This window comes from Mercurialis annua, linkage group LG6 (genome assembly GCF_937616625.2).
Source record: "Mercurialis annua linkage group LG6, ddMerAnnu1.2, whole genome shotgun sequence".
NCBI lineage: Eukaryota > Viridiplantae > Streptophyta > Magnoliopsida > Malpighiales > Euphorbiaceae > Mercurialis > Mercurialis annua.
Genome location: NC_065575.1, coordinates 44,616,135 through 44,637,268, shown reverse-complemented (window position 1 = coordinate 44,637,268; position 21,134 = coordinate 44,616,135). Strand labels below are relative to the sequence as shown.

The window sequence follows — 21,134 nt, the reverse complement described above, 5'->3', positions numbered from 1 at the left end:
TAATTATTATATCTTTTATTAATTTATTATAGGGAAAAGGGGCAAATATGCCCCTATAGTATATAGGGGAGAGCAACTTAGCCCTTAATGAATTTTTGATCTCAATTAACCTCTTAACATTTGAAAATTGATGTAAATAAGCCCTTCATTTTAACGATGTTAAAAGATTAAATAACTCTGTTAAGAATAATTATAGAGGCATATTTGCCCCTTTTCCCTTTATTATATAAATAATTTGGCACAATTATCACATTAAATATTTGTTAAATTTTAACACTAGTTTTGATCTTTATTAACTTTTTTTTTTGACAATTGATTTTTATTAACTTAAAAACACAAAATGCCCATTTTTATGGTGCTTTTTATTTTACAAAAAATATTATATTCATTTATCGCTATAAAACTGAATTATTATTACTTTTAGGCCAAATGTTGTAAAAAGGCCAAATCTTTCACAAAAATTTCACAAAAATCCTGATCTTTTAATTTTATCGATTTTGGCCAAAAACTGATTATTTAGTTTCACAAAAGTCCTGACCTTTCAATTTTGTCGATTTTGACCAAAAATGGATTATTTGGTTTCACAAAAGTCCTGACTTTTTAATATTTGGCATGCCACATAGGCGTCACATAGGCAAATTGAAATCAAAATGAGAGTTGGCCACGATTGAAGCCAAATAATTTGTTTTTGGCCAAAATCGACAAAATTGAAAAGTCAGGACTTTTGTGAAATTTTTATAAAAGATTTAGCCTTTTTACAACATTTGGCCTTACTTTTATGATAAAATCGATCAAGTAGATTTTAAAAAATACTCTCTCCGTCCCAATAGAGTTGTCCACTTTGAGAAATTTTTTTGTCCCAAAAGATCGAATTCTTATAATTAAACCTGCTTCATTTTAATATTTTGAGTTAAAAATAGATCGACCCATTGTCGTTTTTTGCTTTTTACCAGAGCAAAAAGACAACAGAAAATAGACATTGTCATAGCAAAGTACGATATGAATGAACAAAAGGCTCTAATATACAGAGTATAGTGTTCCCAGTTCACTGCAGAAGCCATCCATTTCTCAACTCTCAAATTTATGCGTTACTTTTTGAAATTAAAACGTCAAGAAATTAACCACCGTCGTGATCAGATACTTAAAGAGTTGATATATCCCATCCCAACAAACTCCATTAAAGCAGATAAATTACCCCCTTCACAAGCCTGGCTCGCTGCCATTTATATGTGGAATCTGTTTCAGGCATAAAGCGCCCAATAATCAGTGCCTCTGTGTTCTATCCTTCCACAGGATGGAACCACAATAATGTGTAATTTGATGCTAGATTATGAAATACTACATTTTAACACACTTGAGCCATAAACTAAAAAGCCACAATAATTACAAACGCAACCACCACAAACTTAACATGCACTTATGGAGCTGTCTTCAGAAAAATAGGTCAACCAAAGCATAATACAATAATCAACCACCCCGACAGTCTCACAGAAATCTTTTCGTCATCATCTTGATTCTCACTGGAGGAAGGAACTTCGTCTTAAGTTTCACTTGAGGAACTTCCCCTGATAAAGGATCCACGTCGATGGCCCCCCACAATTACGCCTTTAAGTCTTGATATAGGCCCCAGCACCCTGCCCGTTTTCTGTCGAAATAAGTAAAAAGAATCATGTCAGTCTCAGTAGCATCTCTCACCAATGAGATAAATGCAATAACACCCGTCATCCAAAATAACATCATAAAGTAGTTTACTGTAACAGTAAGCAGAAAACAAACACCTCCATAACATGGGTATAAAAAAGAACTCGAGAGGTTTTATTTCACCAAAAAAAAAAACTCACAGCCTTCCAGCTAACAAAAAGCCAATGTAAAATATCCTACAGCTCTACACAAGAATGAGTCTGTCGTACAAAGCAGATTACTGTGCAATACTTAAATACTCAAAGTCGACAAGATGTAATATTCTGGTACTCCCATTTTCTGCTGGAATGTTTCACGCTGTATGCAATAATCATAACGAAACAAGTATATGGAATCTGAGATCCCTCACTAAGCCATATACAATGAAAATATCCCAGGATCATAATCCCAATTACTGCACCAACAAATCATTTGGGCGCCATCTTATCTTTCCGTGACTTCTCAAGCAAATATATGTTGAAAGAATAATACATGTATTATTATTTATCCATAGACCATATCAATTTGAATTTCAAAACTACAGGGTGCTTACAAAAGTACAGGACTCGAAAGTGAGAAACAAGCTCAACTGAACACCAGTACCAAAATATCAATTACTAAATTAAAGAACTAAATACTAGGGGCTAAAATTCACATCTCAATCTCCCTCTCTCAAATAAAATCCAATTCATCAGTTTACATAACATCTTCGTGATTACAGAGTCTAGCTTCCATTCCAGTACATACATAAATTAAAAAAATAACAACTTAAAGGCCTGCAAGTTACTTATGTTCCCACAACGATGGCAACAATTGGACTGCTTTAGAAGATTGTAAATAAATGATAATGCAAATAGATTGGTAATTCAATCTTCTGTTACATCAAAGAAGAACTTCAAGACCAGATAACTGAACAATATAATATAAGTGGGAAGCACAATTATAAAGGGAACAACTAAAAAAAGATGTGGGATAAAGGTACCTCATTAATGTTGGTCTGCCACTTGAGTTGCAAAGCACGCCACCTTTCCTGTTGCCAATGATGCCCAATAATTACAATGCCCATAACAGCTGCTGCAACAAAAATGGACCAAAATGTATTTGTCTCCTTGGCATGACTATACAACGAAGCTGCCCTTCTCTTCCACCAAGCTTCACATGGAAGGTCGGACTCATCATTGTCAGCAGCCTTTGGGGTTTGAGATATCTCTGTAGAGAACTCTGATCCCTGTTCTGACGGTTCAATCACATCAGGAATACCCAGGTTGTCCCCATATGTGTCTGAGCCACCAAGCGCAGTTTCACTGTGGAGAGAATCAAAAGGATCTGCACTATACATACTCTGGCCCTTTTCATTTAGAACTAAATCTTGCAAAGTTGTGCTTTCCTCAAACTTCGATCCAGAGATGGCCTTTCCATCAGGAAACTGTAACCCAGGAATCTCTTCAGATTCATCCAACCCCTTAAGAGGCCAGTTCTCTTCATCCTTTCTGCCAGATTTATCACTTTCTTCAAGACCAAGTTCAGCGACAGCATTCTTGCCAACTTGTTCATCAAGAGCCTTAGAGTTATCCGTCTCCAAAGGTAAGTTCTCATGCTGGTTTGGAGGAAAGATAAAGCTTGATGGAAAATTGAAGTGTCCGTGCACAAGTAAAGGGCGAGAAGATTCTGCTTCACCCTCTCCATATGCACTACCCCTGTTTTCATCCTGCAGTTCAACTTCTTTAGGACCAGGAGCAGCAGCATAAGTTGATGCTGTCAGTGAGACAACTTCCCATTCATTTCCACGAGAATTGTTTTCTTCTCCTTCCTCATGAATAGTATTGTCTTCTCCTCCTTCCTCGCGAGTAGTATTGTCTTCTCCTCCTTCCTGACGAGTAGTATTGTCTTCTCCTCCTTCCTCACGAGTAGTATTGTCTACTTCTCCTTCCCCTTTATCTGCCATCAGGTCCTACGACTTGCTAAGTTAACATTTAGTCTCATCAGTAAGCAAACTCAGAGTAAGTATGAATAAAATAAAGCCATCATTAATATATTCTAACATATTTCAAACTGCTTCTCAACTACGAAAAACAAGATAACAAACAAAATTTACACCTATAAAAAAAATTACAAATCTACTCTCTCAAGTCTCAAGTCTCATTCAAAACTTCCTTAACTATAAACACACAGAAAATACAAATAGAGACATACAACTAAAATCACACATGTTTTTTCTGTTCATTTCTTTGAAACGAATATTAATAATCAAGAAAATAAAATAAATAGCAGTGATTTTGAAAATTAAGATCTTCTAGTTATCATTCTACAAATAACTGTCAAGTAAACATAGATAATCATGTTCACCACACAATTTAATAGCCTTAAGACATAAAACCCTAATCAAACTATCAAGTTGAAAAAAACGATAAATAATCAAATTCAACTAATATTAAACATCTACAGAATCAAAAAACTAAACATATTATTATGATCCAAACCAAGATCAAAGGAAAATAACAAGGGAGATCTTTCAAAAAGAATATAAAACATAAATAATAAAAATAATACTGACAGAATTACAATCCAGAGAGATCTAGGTATGAAGTGAAGATGATGACGACGACGAGAACAACCACGATGAGATTAATTAAGAATGAAACCGTCTTGAGAAGCGTATAGAGCAGTTTTTATACTTTATACCGGGAATTCTTTCTTGAGTGACCTGTTTAACCGGTTACTTTACTTGATTGATTGAATGGATAACGATAAGACCGGCTATTGCGGGTAATACGCGTCGTTTTATGACTTGTGAGATATTAATACTCTATTGCATATTAATGGGACGAAGTGGCCATCGTGGTTACCGGTTATATTGGTTAAGAAGTAAGGTGCAATTGCGTGTGGGAGAAATTCTTAGGTAGACTCAGTCCACTACGTCACTCGTAGACTAAACCTATCACATTATGACACGTTATTAAAATAATGGCACTATCGTAATATTACTATCCAAAAGTGTAAATAAGTAATAAACAAAATTACGATAGTGCCACTATTTTAATGATGTGTCATAAAATGATAGGTTAGTCTACGGATGACGTGGTAGACTGAGTCTACCTAAGAATCTCTCTTGCGTGTGGTAGTTTTTGCGGTTGGTAAATGTTAGTATTATATTGCTCTGGAAAAAAAAATGTTAGTACTCCCTCCATTCTGAAATAGTTGTCGCTTTAGCCATTTTCACACAAATTAAGAAATCAATAAATATGTCTAAAATTATAAGTATTTTTACTAAATTAACCCTTTTTGAAACTTGTTAACATTAATTTTTTTTTTTTTTGAGAGAAAAAAGTAATCAGTTATTATTCAAATCAGACTGAATTACATCAACAAGAAACAAGGGAGAACAGTTCCACTCCCTACACACAGACATAGAATTGACCGCTTTAGCCAAACAATGAGCGGCCATATTCGCTGAGCGTTTTACAAAAGCAACGGATATAGAATCCATAGAGCTTAACAAACTTAAACAATCAAACACTATATCAGAGAAATAAGATAAATCTCTAACTGGGTTCTGAAGAGCCAAAATCAACTCTTGACAGTCGCTTTCCATCCGAACATTACATAAACCATTCTGTTTCAGCCAACTCAGGGCTTCTCTGAAGCCAATTGCCTCAGCAATTCTCGGGTCCAGGCTCCCCATAAGACCGGCATGCTTGGCAGCCAAGCAGAGACCAGCATGGTCACGAATCAAGAAACCAAAGCTGCTATAATTACAACTCCGGGGGATTGCTGCATCAACATTACAGGTAAAACCTCCAGGACCCGGTTAACCCAGTTTACACTAGCAGCACGGTTACTAGACAGATTAGGACTATTCTTCAAAAGTCTAGCCGATAACCATTGCGACAAGGACAAGCTCGCCTCTTGAACCACAGCACTGACCGAGGAAATTTTTTTATTCCAAAGAACATCATTTCTATGTTTCCACAAACACCAAAAAAGAACACAAAGCTTTGCAAATCTATCCGGAGGCATACCAAGCAGCAAATGGTTGAACCAAACAGGGAAAGAGTTAGTAGAACCTGGATAGTGAAGATTGAAGAACAAACTAAGGCAATCTTGAGCGAAAGGGCAGTCCCGAAACACATGCTCCTCAGATTCCCCTTCTAAATTGCAGATGGGGCAATAATTCATCACAGCTGCATGCCGATTAAGAAGATTATTTACCGTAGGGAGGTTGCCCGACAAAGCTCTCCATAAGCAATTTTTGACTTTAGGAGGAACAGAGAGTTTCCAAAATCTGGGCCAGTTCATGAGCTGATTCCCTGAAGTATTGAGATGCCTGGTCTTGAAAGCATTATGGTAAGCACTTTTCACAGAGAAAATGCCTCGCTTGTCCTTGTTCCAAAACCAACTATCTGCTTCCGATATGAGATTTAAGGGAATTGAAAAAATGAGGCTTCTATCCCTTTCATTAAAGATTTCAGAGATAAGAGGAATATCCCATCTTCTATCTGCAGTTATAATTTCAGAGACCAGCGCCTGCTCCATCCCTTCTTTGACATCAGAAGTAATACGGGGATTATCACTAGAAGGCAGCCACGGATCTAACCAAATTCTAGTACCAGTTCCATCCCCTATTTTCCGACTAAGACCTTGCAAAGCTATCTCACGTCCGGCAAGGATACTTCTCCACACATAAGAAGGGTTACTGCCAATTCCAGCATGAAAGAAATCGTCATTTGTATAATACTTAGCTTTAAGAATCACAGAGGTAAGCGAATTCGGATTCTGGATAATACGCCAACTCTGCTTTGCTAAAAGAGCCAAATTAAACTCATGAAAGCTACGAAATCCCATTCCCCCTTGATTCTTTGGAATACACAATCTTTCCCATCTTTGCCAAATAAGCCCCGTGTCCTTTGAGCTCGAACTCCTCCACCAAAACCGGGAGATGATCTTCTGGATTTCTTCACACAACTGATTCGGAAGCAAAAAAATACCCATCGCATAAGTAGGAACAGCCTGAAGAACGGATTTAATTAGGATCTCTTTGCCTGCTTTGGACAATAACTTCTCTTTCCAATCCTGGAGTCTATTCTGAATACGGTCTTTTATGTACCCAAAAGTATGAGACTTACTTCTACCAACCGTTATAGGCAGCCCCAAGTAGAGACCCATATCAGCTGTCTCTTTTACTAGTAAAGAGTCACAGATGAATCTTCTATTCTCTGATTTTGTATTCCTGCTAAAGGTTATAGAAGATTTCTGAAAGTTGACTTTTTGGCCTGAGGCTGATTCATAGGCAGCCAGAATCTCTCTAACACAGATAGCATCTTCCCTAGTAGCCTCAAGGAAAAGATAACTGTCATCGGCAAACAACAAATGCGTGACAGTAGGAGCTGAGATGGCAATTCTGAAGCCATGAAGAGCTCCCTGGCTGGCTTTAAACTGGAGAAGCTTCGACAATCCTTCGGAACAAATTATGAACAGATAGGGGGATAAAGGGTCCCCCTGTCTGAGGCCACGACTCGGAATGACAGGACCCAACTCATGACCATCATGAAGAATAGTGTATTTTACCGACTCCACACAAAGCATAATCCAATCCACCCAAGAAGAGGCAAATCCCAGAGCCAAAAGCATAGCACGGATGAACCCCCACTCAACGCGCTCATAGGCCTTGCTCATATCCAGCTTGAGAGCGGCAAGACCTTTTTTTCCTTGTCTCTTGCATTTCAGATGGTGAAGGATTTCATAGGCCACTATAACATTGTCTGAAATCAGTCTACCTGGTAAGAAAGCACTTTGGGACGGAGAAATAACATTAGGCAGCACAAGTTTAAGCCTATTCGCTAGCATTTTCGAAACTATCTTATAAATCACGTTACAAAGAGCTATAGGTCTCATATCAGTAATAACATCAACATTAGTTTTCTTTGGGATAAGAATAATAAGAGTATCATTCATACCACTAGGAAAGCGACAAAGATTAAGAAAACTAATGCAGGACTTTGTTACCTCCGTGCCTACAATATGCCAAAATCTTTGATAGAACGCTGGATTAAGACCATCCGGGCCAGGGCTCTTGTCAGGATGCATTGAGAATAAAGCAGATTTAACTTCATCTCCTGTAAACTGCTTTGTGAGGGCTGCATTGAGTTCTTCCGAAATAGAGGAATGGATGTGAGGAAGAATCCCATCCATACTGCCAGGGATGGAAGTATAGATAGACTCAAAATAATCAACAATGATTTTATCCAAACCAGACTCCCAAGAATGCCAAGCACCAGAGTCATCCTTCATTTTGCTGACTGCATTTTTCTTCTTACGCGCTGAAGCAAAAGAGTGAAAATATTTTGAATTGCAATCGCCTTCTTGGAACCAGAACAGCTTGGCTCGTTGACGCCAATAATCCTCCTGCTGAAAAAGAACTGACTCATATTCTTTAGAGGCTTCCTTAAAAAGGGCAATCGAAGTATCATCCGTAAAACCTCTGTATCTACTTATCATATCCCTGCAAATATCCAAACGCTTCTTAAAGTCTTTCCCCATTCTATTACCCCATTGATGAAGGCCAAACTACAGTTTTAAATACGGACTGAGATGCTGCCGGTGGTAACTTCATGCCAGGACTTATTGACAACTTCAGAGCAATCATTCTCTCTTAACCACGAGTTCTCAAACCGAAAACGTCTGGGGTGTTGGGTCTTTTGCCAAATTTTGAGCTTCAAAATTAACGCAGAGTGGTCTGAAACAGTAGTAGCTACATTCTTCAGGTGAGACTGACTAAAAGCAAGTTGCCATTGAGGATTAACCAGAAACCTGTCTAGCCGTTCCTTAATCCAATGATTTGTTCCTCGACCTCTTTCCCAGGTGAAAAGGTGACCCTCCATGTCAATATCTGTCAAGTTGCAGTCTGAAACCGCTGAATTGAACCCATCAAGAAGCCAACTTGGTTGAAAGGCACCTCCTTTCTTCTCATTAGACCGAAGAATGTCGTTGAAGTCTCCTCCACAACACCATGGAATTGTCATCGGTCTGTGAAGCGAGCGAAGGAGGTCCCAAGACGCTTGACGGCGGTTGCGTTCCGGGAAGCCATAGAACCCGGTGAATCTCCAAGGAGGTAAGAGAGGGATTTCAATGCTAGCATCGATGAAATTCCTATTTGAATCAAGAATAGTGACCCAATTTTTGTGTTTCCAGAAAAGAGCTAACCCGCCTCCATGACCCGACCCACTCACTATACACGAACCCTCAAACCCTATCTTTTGACAAACTTTGTAAACTTTAGCTTCGTTGATCATAGTTTCCATCAGGAAAACTAAAACGGGCTTATGGACTTGAACCAAATCCATGAGAACCCTAACTGTGCGTGGGTTGCCCAGCCCACGACAGTTCCAGCTGAGTATACTCATTTCTGCAGGTGGGCCTGCGTCCCAGGGCCCACCAATGGCAAGTTTTTTGACCCAAAAGAAATAGGATGGCTTCCCAAATTTTCAGATCCAAAAAGATTCTCCCCTTGTCCAGGAAAATCTTCGATAACGCGTTGCCTTTTAGGATCGAGGATCAGTCCTTCTGATTCTTCAGCTCTTTCCTTATCATTTCTTCCGCCTGTGTTACCACAAATGCCTGATCTTTCCTTTTGTAAATTAAGCTGATTTCCGGGTCTTGAGCTCCCAGAATCTTGCTTTCCTACCTTATTTTGTCCCCCTGATTTCTCTATTTCCATATAGGCTTCATCTCTCTCAACGGTCACCGGTGCCGGATCTCTCAACCAAGGATTGTCTTCAATGATGTTCTGTTTACCAGGAAGAGCTCTGATGGTACTATCATACTTCTTTTCTTCCTCCGCCGAAGGATAATCATACAGCTCCTCACAGAACTTATCCTGATGCCCAATTATACCACAGTTAAAACAGAAAGATGGAAGTCTCTCATATTTGAAAGATATCAACAGCCACTCTCCACCACTACGTTTAAGTTGCATATCTTTCTTTAACGGTACATTAACTTCCATAGAGACCCGTATTCGCATGAATGTCCTCCAACCTCCCTCGAAATTCCTATGATCAGTTTCGACATGTCTCCCAACATAATTACCTATGGCCTTACAGGTTGCTTCAGTTCTGAAACCTATTGGAAGGTCATAAACTTGTAGCCACATTTCAATGCAGTTTAAGGCAATCATTGACGCTTGTTCATATTCTCCAAGACGTCTTAAAAGCAAAACGTTTTGATTGAACGTCCATGGGCCATCGTTCAAAACACGTTGGACATCTCTTTCATGGTAGAACTGGAACGTATAGTACCCTACTTTTTCTGTTTGTTTTATACACACTCCTTTTACTGGTTTCCACAACATAGAGAGAGTATTACGCATAGAATCAAAGTGAATCTGCTTTCTGTGCAGGAAACGTCCCACAACAAAGAACTGATTCGTGCTTTGTTCAACGTTCAGAAAGTCATCATCAAGAATCAGCCCCTCCTCATGAGAATCATTAAGAGACAATTTAGAACACATATCCGTCACTTCCTTTCCTCTGGTTATGGCAGACATGGTGGCCGGATTTGAGATCCCTTGTTAAAAAACAAGACAGTAACACTCCAGAAGGAGAGACAAAAAAGCACTCCAGAGGGAGAGAGAAAAAATAAAATATGGATAACTTGTTAACATTAATTAATATGACTCTTTATTTGTATTTTTGTTTCTTTCAATGAATTAATGAGGGATATATGTGGAAAAATAGCAATAAATGCTTTCTTGGTATTCTAAAGTGACAAGTATTATGGAACAAAAAAATCTTCCAAAAGCGACAACTAATTCAGAATGGAGGGAGTATTAGTTACCGTGTTACTGTGTTCCTGATACGGTGCCGTAGTTGGTTGCCATTATAATCAAAAATAATGAAAAATGAAAAGCAAACACGACGTCGTAGCAAGAGCCGAAACAGGAGTAATGAGTGGCGGGTACTGGAGAGCATTTTTTTTTTTCAGAGCTCCTCCAATAACTTAACAGATAGCTAGAAAGAGCAAAAAAAAATCAGAAAAATGGGGGATCTGTACGCTTTGGACTTCGACGGAGTTCTATGTGATAGCTGTGGAGAAAGCTCTTTGTCTGCTGTTAAGGTAAATGTTCCTTAATGTTTTTGAAATTATAATGATGATGATGATGCTGATTGTTCTATGTTAGTATATAATTAGTTTTTGTTGCTTTAATTTGATGCATTTATGAGTTAAATGATAATTATAGGCTGCCAAAGTGAGATGGCCCAGTTTGTTCAACGGTGTGGATTCTGCTTTGGAGAAGTGGATTGTTGACCAAATGTTCATTGTAATCCCTTGTTCTTTGTATTCCCTGAATTTTAGCTCTTCATTAGAATTATTTGTTTGAAGGAAATTAAATATTAATAGTCTCACAATTGTTGCAGGTTCGGCCTGTTGTCGAAACTGGATATGAAAATTTGTTGCTTGTAAGGTTGCTTCTGGAGATGAGAATGCCTTCCATTCGAAAGTCCTCGGTGTGTAATTATTTAAAATTATATGTTTGATATGGAATACTGAGATGATTTTTGATTATTTTTTTGCTTATCATTTGTTCTTGATATGGATAGATAGCACAATTCAAGACCTTAATCTTGTGGTTCAATTTTCAAGGTTGCAGAAGGATTAACTGTAGATGGGATACTCGAAAACTGGTCAAAGATAAAACCTGTCATTATGGAAGCATGGGGAGAGGATAGGGATGCTCTAGTTGACCTCTTTGGCAAGGTTAGGGATGAATGGATGGGTAACGACTTGACAACATGGATCGGAGCCAACAGGTATTTCATTTTGATTCTTTGAGAAATTAAACCAGGCATGTGATGATTTGAACTTAATTAGGGATCAGAAAGATTTGGATTTACTGTTACTGTTCTTGCACATATGGAGTTCCACAACTTTGCGATTAGGAGATTTTGGATATTAATGTTTTGTGGGATATATTTTAGTAGCGGGCATAATGTCCATTAATTAACCATTGCCTTTAATTGTTCAAAACAAGCATTCCTTAAGAATTGTGCTCGATTTTTCCTGTTTTGGCAACATTTATTAATTGGAAACCAACTGTTGATGTTCTTAGAGCTCAGTGAGTGGCATATTCCATTTAGGGTAGTACTCAATTTTTCCCACTTTGGCAACAAGTTTAACATAAAAATCAACTGCTGGTGTTTTTAGAGCTCAGTGAGCTCTTAAAATTGGCATATTCTTTTAAGGTTTGTCCTCAATTCCATTTTGGGAACATTTTAAACTTGGAAATAAACTGCTGATATTTTAGAGCTCGGTAAGCTCTTAAAACTGGTATATTCAAAACTGTTATGTGATATTACATTTTGTTTACTGAACTGGCCTGTGGACTTAATAATCAGCCTCAAACATCTGACCAGAGGGTTCTTGGTGCTTCCCCTGCAGATTCTACCCAGATGTTCCTGATGCTTTAAAATTTGCCAGCTCAAGCATATATATTGTCACCACAAAACAGGTGTGGCTGATTATATCTTGTGAATTTTTAGTTCCCCCTAATAAAAGTTTGAATTGGCTATGATGTCAGGAGTAACATGTTCTAACTCAACAGTTTTGAAATTGAAGGAAGATTACTGTTTGAGCAAATAAAAATGTATATTATTTTGCCAGTTCTTTATGGTCTATGTCATTCCCCCTTTTGTCTTTTCCCTTGTTTCAGAGCCGGTTCGCCGATGCTTTATTGCGAGAGCTTGGTGGAGTGACAATTCCACCAGAAAGAATATATGGTCTGGGAACTGGGTTAGTATATGCTCTGATCAATTTGTATTGAAAATGTTAAAATGATTTGCTATGTTTTTTAAGGTTATTTTGTCCAATATTTCGTTCTAACAGAATGTATTTTCCACTTATCTTATGCAATCCTCGACTTGATTACTGTTTTCAGACCCAAGGTGAAAGTGCTGAAACAACTTCAAGAGAAACCAGAAAACCAGGGGCTGACTCTGCAGTAAGAGACATTGATACTTGCTTACAGAAATTTTTAACAAATTTGTAATCTCTGCCAGTCTTCTGCCTTGTCATTTACCTTATTTATCTGGCAAAAGCAAACTGAAATTGATTCTGTTATCTTTTCAGTTTTGTTGAAGATCGACTTGCAACTCTAAAGAATGTCATTAAAGAACCTGAATTGGATGGATGGAACTTGTACTTGGGTATTATCTTCTCTCTTTGAGCTTTACGTTTTTCTTTTTTAGTTATGAGGGAAGAAATGCATGTAGGGCTGTGCCAAAAACCAAACCGACAAATTTGGTTCCGTTCAATTTGATATTATATTTAAATTGGTTTGCGGTTCTGTTTAGACAAAAGAATCAGTTAAGTTTTAGTACAAATCAAACGGAATGGAATAGAAAAAATCGACCAAACCGAATGCACACCCTAAATGCGTGTATTCAATCTGTTTGCTAAGCGAGATTTGTTGGAACAGGGGATTGGGGTTACAACACTCAGAAAGAGAGAGAAGAAGCTGCTAGCATTCCCAGGATTCGCATTCTTCAGCTCTCTGACTTTAGCAAGAAGCTAAAATAGAGAGTTCATTCGCTTTATATGTAAGAGTAGCCAATTCATTAATACATACAAGTGGCTCTTTTTTCATATGTACATCTACTGAAAGTTGGGTAACACATATTTAACCCATAAATTTCTTTTAAAATAGAATGCATCTCAGTTATACTGTAAGTGGCATGATGCAAATGGTTAGCATTTTAAGTTGAACAACAAAAGTAACAAAATAAGAGGTCAATTAAGTTCAAAGTCTACAAAGTTAAATGAGTGATTGAAGCACTACGAAGTTACGACTTCGAAGTTTATTGTACAGTCAAGTAATGTTATGATTTTATGTAGCATGGACACTTCATTCAACCAACGTTTTCGTGTTCAAGGGCCCCATTTTCCGTATCCTACAATTCTTCTTTCGGATGCTCCTCACCCTTCGAGGAAGGAGTCGTTGCATCAGCTTCTCTCTCCTTACTCCGAAGCTTCTCGATAACTTCTTCCAAGGGAGGATCTCCAGGCCGACGGTAAATTTGATCCCCTATCTTGATCTCATAAGCCTCTGGCTGATTTAAAATGAACTCCTTCAACTAGATAAGAAAAGATTGGGAAAGTTCAAAAATTAGCCGCTCGGTTCCAATAATACACTAAACAGAAAAATCATGAAAATTTTATTTTTTCTTGCAAAGCTTCATGAAAATGAGAGTTAACCAGCATGGCCTCACCTCCATTGCTTGGCGACCCTTTTCCATGGTGAACATGATAGTACTGGTATCAACACCATTGAATTTAACCTCGAGTGCCCCAGTTCGTAGAACCTTTGTCCATTTTAAAGCAATCCCAGTCACCATATCCTGAACATTACATAAAATCAGGAAAAAATCTCAACTACAAAACTAATGAATATCATTTTCACATTTTAGCCAAAGTTATTTGCATTTGCATTGACATTAATTCAACAGAAAATTGCAATACCGGAGTCCTGCGCACACCCAAACGAAGCTTAACAAATCCAAACACCGGGCCGGAGTGATGTTGCTTGGTCATCAGCTCCTGGATCTGAGCAATGTCCATATTGGATAAATCAGAAGGCGGTGGATCATCATTATCAGAAGAAGCCGTTGATTTTTTTCCCCACTCCTTCCATGCCTCGTCCTCCTCATCGTCGATAACATCATCCACATCGTCAGTGATGTGGATTCTTCGCTTGCCTCCCTCGGCGAGTCGGAAAAAATGTCCGTCATAAGAGACAAATATTAAGTGAAGAAGAAGAAGAAGGGAAATGAGAATGTTATGGTTTGCCATTGTTAATGTGTCAAATTTTTGCTGACTGATTTTTCAGGTCTGTGTGTGTATGTGCAGTTTTGCTTAGCTTAATTAGAGATAGCGTTGAGCGTTCATTTTTGCTTCAAGTGAGTTGGGCCTTGAGCATTATAATGGGCTTCTTTGTGTTAGATGCATGCAGGTGTTAGTTTCTCGCACATTTAGGGGATAATGGATTGAGCTACTTGAATTTTCTCGAAGATCAATTTGAGTTTGAAATCGATTCAAAAAAATCTAATCGAGCTTCAGTGTCGATTGAAAGGCTCGTGAAAGGCTAAATGAGTCTCTTATATTTTTAAAATAACAATTTATTTTATAATATATTGATTTATCATTTTAATTTATTAAATTTTATATTTTATAGGTAACAACATTCTAATGTATAAAATATAATTAATTTTCAGTTGTAATTTCTATTTTTTTGTTGAATTTAAGCTGAGTTCAATTTAGTAGCTTGGATGTCGTTTAAACTCGAATTTGACTTGAAAGTGTAAGCTCATTCGAGCACAAGTTTGATCTTGAACTTGTATACCACACCCAAATTTGAATTTGCCATAATTTAGGCTCGATTAGACCTATCTACACCATTACTCACACTTTCATTTTTTTGTTTCCTTGCGCATGCACAATTTACTTTATTTTAAGAAAAAATAATATATTTCAGTTTTTTCTTTTTTTTCAAAATTCAGTTAGAAAAACATTAATTAATAGCACCCTGATTTTATAGTTTTGTCCATTTTATCCTTTTTCGTATTTTTGATTTTCAATAGCACCCTAAATTGGAAAGAATAGATAATTTTATTACAATAAGGATGAAAATATTTAAAGCAACTAAATTTAAGGGGCGTATCATACTTTTCTCTATTTGGACAAATTCAAACAAGTCCTTTAACCTAAAAAAATTCAAATAAATCCTAAAAATTAATAAAATAGATATATAATTATTTTTAAAATTATATTAAAATTAGATAAAATAAAAACCGAAATTTTAATGATTCTGACTCCGCCGCCCTCCGACCTGCCACCGCCTTCGGAACCATTAAACTGAGCTTGCGTCTTTCAGCCATTGAAGACGAGATCCAGCTCGTCTCCCATGGCTGGAAAACGAGCCTTCATCTTCCACCATGGAAGACGAGTTAGATCTGGTTCGTCTTCCTCACGACGAGCTCAAATCGGGTTCGTATTGAGGAAGATAAATTGTTGGCCGAAGTCAGAATAGGCCGACAGAGTTGGAGGCGTGAAAATGTCGGAAGCGTTAAAATATCGAGTTGAATATAAAAATTAATTTTATTAATTTTTATTTAAAAAAATAGTATTATCCATTGTTGTTTTAAAAAAAAATGAGAATATGGTTTATTTGTAGTATTTATAACATTAAATGCTATTTAAAATATATGTTAAATATAAATAATTTATTTTGAATGTTATTCAAATAAAAAGGAGTTTAACTTGATGTTTTATGGTGCTATTGAAGGTCAAAAGTACGAAAAAGAGTAAAATTGACAAAATTATAAGATGAGAATGCTATTAGAAAAATCAAAGGTAGGTAGTTTTTTTAAACTATTGATCTTTTTTAATTTTATCATTTTTTTGAATTGCTATTTTATTAATTATTGATGAATTTTGATTTTGTGAATTTATATTAATATTTTAAATTACTAAATTGATAATTTTATTAAAGCGAATCTATTAATTTTTGTGTGTGAATCTATTAAGTTAATTGCAAATTTAATACTACTTGATGGATTTAATTTAAGTGAATTGACTAGTTTTCGTTTTATGGTCTTTCTTATGAATTTTTTATATAAACAAATAACATTTTGTTGGGTATTTTTTTCAAAATATGCCTGAAAATTTTCATTCTATTATTTCATCATCTTGGCAAGCAACTTATATATTTCACAAAAGCATATTGATATGGAGGACGGCTGCAGTTTTAAAGGATTACTCATTTTTCTCCGTTAAGCTAGAGTTTTAAAGAAAACGTTAAAGATTCTACTAAAAGTTTGATTTTGAACAATAAAAGATTCCATGAAAAACAACAAGTAAATAAAGATTCCATTAATGCCGGCAAAATTGATTGCATCTTTTTTAACTGAATCATACTTTTCTCAAATCAATAAGAGTATAAAATTATTAAGAGAATGGACCCATTTGCATGGCTAATGGTCCAACCGCCGGTTCTTCCAATCCAATATGGTTGGACTGAATTTTAGATTAGTTCGATCAGATAACAGGTCGGTTTAGTTGAACTGGTTGAACCAATTGATTAATTCGGTCTGATTTTTTAATCATTACATTTAAGATGTCGTGGAAATAAGAACTAAATTATTCTAATTTTACAAAAATCGAATAAGACTACAAAAAAATTAGTTCTATACAAACACACGCAAAAAAATTGGAGTTAACTCAACACTTTGCCAATGTGGACCTAATTTAAATGGATAAAACAACTCTAAATGTATTGAGAGGTTGTGGGTTCAAATCACGCCTCCATCGATAACCATCTTTTACAAAAAAAAACTCACCACCTCATAAATTACATTACTTCCGCTAGACAAGGATCAAACACACCTTCAAACACCCCACGCACAATACAATAGATCATCTAATAATTAATATTTAATAAACTAATAATTCTAATAATTAATAATATTTTAGGAAACCGACCTCAATATTATGTCTTATGTAATATTCAATAAATTAATAATTCTAATAATTAATAAAATTTTAATCCACCATGTATATTAATTATTAGAGAGTTAATTGTAGTCATTGTGCTTCTCCTTTATGAAGTTATAAGAAAATTAAACTTGTTTTAATTTTGTATTATTTTAATGGGTTTATAGCATAAAATCTCAACTTTTCGCCTTTATAAAGATTTAAATACGACGTTTAAAACTTGAGATAAAAAGCACAGATTTTTATTTTTTGGTCTTACAGTCCAAATTCATTTGTCAATGTTGTCTTAGTCATCAAAAAATGTCAAAACGAGTCGTTCGCAAGAAAAAGAAACATTTATACTAGAAAATGCTAAAAAATAAAAAGTTGAAATCTTTTTTCTTCCAATTTTTAAAAATTGTTTAAATCGTTACAAGCATGAAATGTTATGATTTTATGTACAAACAATTCAATTCTATAAGTTTGATTTAATTTTTAAATATACATAAACTACTGATGCTTCACCTAATTACGAGCCAGGCTAAAACTTATGAGGTGAAGGATTAGCAAAACAGACAGAAAAATGTGACCCACCTTTTGATGAGTGTGATTTGAATTGTATCTGATGATGCCTCCGATGAGAGGACCAATCAGGGATTAACCCTCCCAAACAGAACCCGACGGACATATATATTCATATGGTCCCATTACAAAGATTTGGACCGAATATAAAATTAACTTTTTAAAAAATATCACTGTCAGTTTTTTTTAATAATCGGGAAGAAAAATATTTATAGGAAGAACTAAATTCATAATTTAGCAGATTTTTACCTAGCGCTTATGTTACTGTCATTTTTAAAACACCAATTTTAATTAGATCCCCATATATTTAGCAAATATTTTTTTTAATTTTTTATGTTGTTACTTTTTATTTAAAATTAATGAATGCTTTGTCTCTGGGTCACAGTCAGTGATGATTCCATTAGTGACCATGGAATATAATTTGGACGAATGATTAACAACAGTGCGATTCCAATAGTGATGGAATATAGCAGTTGTAATATTTTATCCCTTAATTATTTGAATAAACACATTATTTTTCTATGCAATTGAAGACTTGGTGACGAGAAAAGCACATAATATGAAAATTATAATTTTTTTTATTGCCTGAAAAGGAACTCGACGAGAAATTCTATTTCTTTTTAAAACAAAAAACTCGACAAGGAGTTGGGACATGTGTATGTTATTTTTTCTTTTCTCTAAATAGGTGTTTGATTCTGTTTACACCATAGTTTTGATAAATATATCAATGAATTACAGTTTGAATGATATGTGCACTTAGCCACTTAGGGCTGTACATGGGTCTTGGCAATCTCTAAGCTGGGATTGAAAACCGAATTAAAAGTATCAAGAGCTGAAAAATATCTGTTGATTATTGATTTTTTTCGAATGGAGCCGAAAATTTAATTGTATGGTTTTGAATCTCAAGTAAATCTCCAAATCAACAACCGTACCGAATTGTACCACACCGAAAAACCAAAACTAGACTAACATTATTTTGGTAACTTTTAATTTTTTTTTCTTTAAAATATAATTAAATAAAATATTTAATCAATTTTCATTCATATTACATTAATTATATTAGTATAAATTAATTTATAATTATAAAAAGTATTTACCAACAATTCTCATGATTTTATATTTATTGAATATTAGTGTCGTTTTACGTATTTCATATGTGACTCGTCAAATAATTATATATATTACAGATTAAAAAATTATATTTATATTTAATTAATAAATATTTCTATTCATAAAAAATTATATAATTATGGATTGTATTTAAATATACAATATCAAATAATTAAGGCCTATGCTTAGGGCCACAAATAAGACGGCCCCATATTTATATGGGATCCATTAAAAATGAATATTATATTAAGTGTTTTAAAATATTTTTTAAAATAGTTCACAATCAATATAATAAGAGTTTACAAAGAATCTATTTTCATTTTACTAAAAATTTAGTTTCAAATTATTTTTAATAAGCGTTCGTTAGTCGATTTCAAAATTTTTGTTCAGTTTATTTTCAATAAAATATTAGTTATTTTACTTTCAAATTATTATTAGTTTATATTTACTTTATAATCTTTTAATTTTATAAAAATAATAATTGATATACTAAAAGTTTACTTTATGTTTATTTTTAGTGCTAATTTCCCTAAATACATGTTTCGCCAAAATAATTACAATTTTACATTGCAAGTTTTGAGTTTTATTTTTTGACTTTTTGCCCTAATTTTATTTACCTGTTTTGTTTTTTTATTGACCAAAATACCTTTTTCGATTTTTCAATTTCGGTTTTTTCGGTTCGGTCAACCAAACTGATCGAACCGACTGGCAGTTTTTTTATATAGTGTAAGATTAATGTATATATAGTGTTAATTTTTATTTTTTATAGATTTTTTTCCTGAAATTTTTTATTTTATTTTTTATAGTGTAACAGTAGTGTATATATAGTGTTTTTATGGTGTTTATATAGTGTAAGATTAGTGTATAAGTAGTGTATAAGTAGTGTATTTATGGCATTTTGTAGTGTTTTTCGTGGTTTAACCATGAAACACTGCAAATACACCATAAACACTGCATATACACCATAAACACTGTAAATGCACCATAAATATACTAAAAAACGGTAGACATACACCATTAATACACCAAAAATACACTAAAACGTAAAGATATTATAAAATTATTACAAATACACCATAAATCAATATTTTCTTTACAAAATCAGTAGCAATAAACAAATCTATGAATAAGAGAAGACAAAATAAATAATTTTATGAATAATAAAATAATTTTATAAATAAAAAATTATAGATCTACAATAATTTATTTACAAAATTTTCAAATCATTAAAAAAACATAAAAAATTACACAAATCTAAAAACGAGTCGAGAAATCCATAGCGTGGACGGAAAAGACGAACGGACTAGCGCGAACGGAAAAGACGAACGGAAAATGACCGGAAACGGCGAGAAATCTATCGGAAGTAGACGAACGGAAGCGCGACCGGAAAGACGAACGGAAAAGACGAACGAAAAAGTAATCGGTGGAGATAAACTGAAAATCGAATGAAAAAGAAGAAGAAAAGAAGAGAGAAGAAGAGAGAGAAGAGAAAAAAAAAGGTGGCTATGTAAAATTTTAACCTAAAATGAGATAACGCTTCTTTATATAGTGAGTATTTTTTGTAAATAAGTTAGCTTATTAGGTAATGTAGGATAAGAGAAAAACATGTGCCAAAATGGTGTAAATACTTTACCCAAAACATGTATTTGGAAAATAATCCTTATTTTTACTAATACAATCCTCTAATAAATTACTTTTCTTAAATTAAATTTACTTTGCATTTATCATTATTTTACTTTATACTTTATAAATTTTTCATTTTTTTAAAATAATTTATAATAAATTTATAAAAGGTTTATTTTAAATTTATTTTTGATATTATAAATCTTTACTAAATTAAATCTATTTTTAATTTATTAAAAATTTATCTTTCTGAGTACTTTCGGGTCAATTTAATCCCTTTAGATCATTTAAAATTAAAAGAGAAAATTACACAAATGGGCTAAACAAGGGCCTTTCTTACAAAAATGCTAAGAATTCTTAAATCTTACCCCTATGCTAACTTTTTCTTTACTTTTTTAAGCTAATAAAGGGAAAAAGTTACACTCTATACATAAATGATTTCAGCCTTCCATTTGTTATATTTGCTTTATTTTTTCATAGATCTAACGACATATTGTTTTTCTTCTTCTTTTTTTCTTTCTATTTTCTTATTTCCTCCATTAATGGTCATTGTTAACCTTTTCTTCTCCCTTCTTCTTCTCACCCATTTAAAATTATAAACCTAACACATATTGCCCTTT

The 21,134-nt window shown here is 34.5% G+C and overlaps 4 protein-coding genes across 6 annotated transcripts; 1 reads left to right on the top strand and 3 right to left on the bottom strand.

The window, feature by feature from the left end:
* Positions 1–1,177: 1,177 nt before the first annotated feature.
* Positions 1,178–4,342, bottom strand: LOC126687146 (ATG8-interacting protein 2). Of its 3 annotated transcripts, none has more exons than XM_050381558.2 (3): positions 4,235–4,342; positions 2,663–3,637; positions 1,178–1,645 (listed from the first exon to the last, which is right to left on the bottom strand). In XM_050381558.2, the coding sequence occupies exons 2-3, from the start codon at positions 3,623–3,625 to the stop codon at positions 1,541–1,543; spliced, it is 1,068 nt and encodes a 355-aa protein (XP_050237515.1). In that variant the 5' UTR covers positions 3,626–3,637; positions 4,235–4,342; the 3' UTR covers positions 1,178–1,540. The 3 variants fall into 3 exon arrangements, with proteins under 3 accessions (XP_050237515.1, XP_050237514.1, XP_050237516.1); XM_050381557.1 differs by having other exon boundaries at positions 2,663–3,641; positions 4,235–4,339; XM_050381559.2 differs by having other exon boundaries at positions 2,663–3,631; positions 4,235–4,332.
* A 3,910-nt stretch (positions 4,343–8,252) lies between these two features.
* On the bottom strand, positions 8,253–9,080 carry LOC126687935 (uncharacterized). Its single transcript, XM_050382487.1, has one exon. It carries the CDS (start codon positions 9,078–9,080, stop codon positions 8,253–8,255), a length of 828 nt encoding a protein of 275 aa, XP_050238444.1.
* Positions 9,081–10,643: 1,563 nt separating this feature from the next.
* Positions 10,644–13,401, top strand: LOC126653655 (uncharacterized). The gene is made up of 9 exons (XM_050347593.2): positions 10,644–10,791; positions 10,916–10,996; positions 11,094–11,183; positions 11,320–11,486; positions 12,115–12,184; positions 12,386–12,465; positions 12,611–12,673; positions 12,802–12,878; positions 13,151–13,401. The coding sequence occupies exons 1-9, from the start codon at positions 10,714–10,716 to the stop codon at positions 13,249–13,251; spliced, it is 807 nt and encodes a 268-aa protein (XP_050203550.1). The 5' UTR covers positions 10,644–10,713; the 3' UTR covers positions 13,252–13,401.
* Positions 13,402–13,446: 45 nt separating this feature from the next.
* Positions 13,447–14,611, bottom strand: LOC126653656 (uncharacterized). Its single transcript, XM_050347594.2, has 3 exons — positions 14,191–14,611; positions 13,941–14,069; positions 13,447–13,805 (listed from the first exon to the last, which is right to left on the bottom strand). Exons 1-3 carry the CDS (start codon positions 14,518–14,520, stop codon positions 13,623–13,625), a joined length of 642 nt encoding a protein of 213 aa, XP_050203551.1. The 5' UTR covers positions 14,521–14,611; the 3' UTR covers positions 13,447–13,622.
* Positions 14,612–21,134: the final 6,523 nt, after the last annotated feature.

What these genes read in the sequence shown, in the direction of transcription:
- LOC126687935 (XM_050382487.1), bottom strand. Translation starts at nt 9,080, where the DNA reads ATGAGTATACTCAGCTGGAACTGTCGTGGGCTGGGCAACCCACGCACA.
- LOC126653656 (XM_050347594.2), bottom strand. Translation starts at nt 14,520, where the DNA reads ATGGCAAACCATAACATTCTCATTTCCCTTCTTCTTCTTCTTCACTTA. An exon ending in TGGGTGTGCGCAGGACTCCG is followed by an intron (nt 14,070 to 14,190) that starts GTATTGCAATTT and finishes TGTAATGTTCAG; the next exon opens with GATATGGTGACTGGGATTGC. An exon ending in AGGGTCGCCAAGCAATGGAG is followed by an intron (nt 13,806 to 13,940) that starts GTGAGGCCATGC and finishes TTTCTTATCTAG; the next exon opens with TTGAAGGAGTTCATTTTAAA.
- LOC126687146 (XM_050381558.2), bottom strand. Translation starts at nt 3,625, where the DNA reads ATGGCAGATAAAGGGGAAGGAGAAGTAGACAATACTACTCGTGAGGAA. An exon ending in GGCAGACCAACATTAATGAG is followed by an intron (nt 1,646 to 2,662) that starts GTACCTTTATCC and finishes TTATTTCGACAG; the next exon opens with AAAACGGGCAGGGTGCTGGG.
- LOC126653655 (XM_050347593.2), top strand. Translation starts at nt 10,714, where the DNA reads ATGGGGGATCTGTACGCTTTGGACTTCGACGGAGTTCTATGTGATAGC. An exon ending in GCTCTTTGTCTGCTGTTAAG is followed by an intron (nt 10,792 to 10,915) that starts GTAAATGTTCCT and finishes TGATAATTATAG; the next exon opens with GCTGCCAAAGTGAGATGGCC. An exon ending in ACATGGATCGGAGCCAACAG is followed by an intron (nt 11,487 to 12,114) that starts GTATTTCATTTT and finishes CTTCCCCTGCAG; the next exon opens with ATTCTACCCAGATGTTCCTG.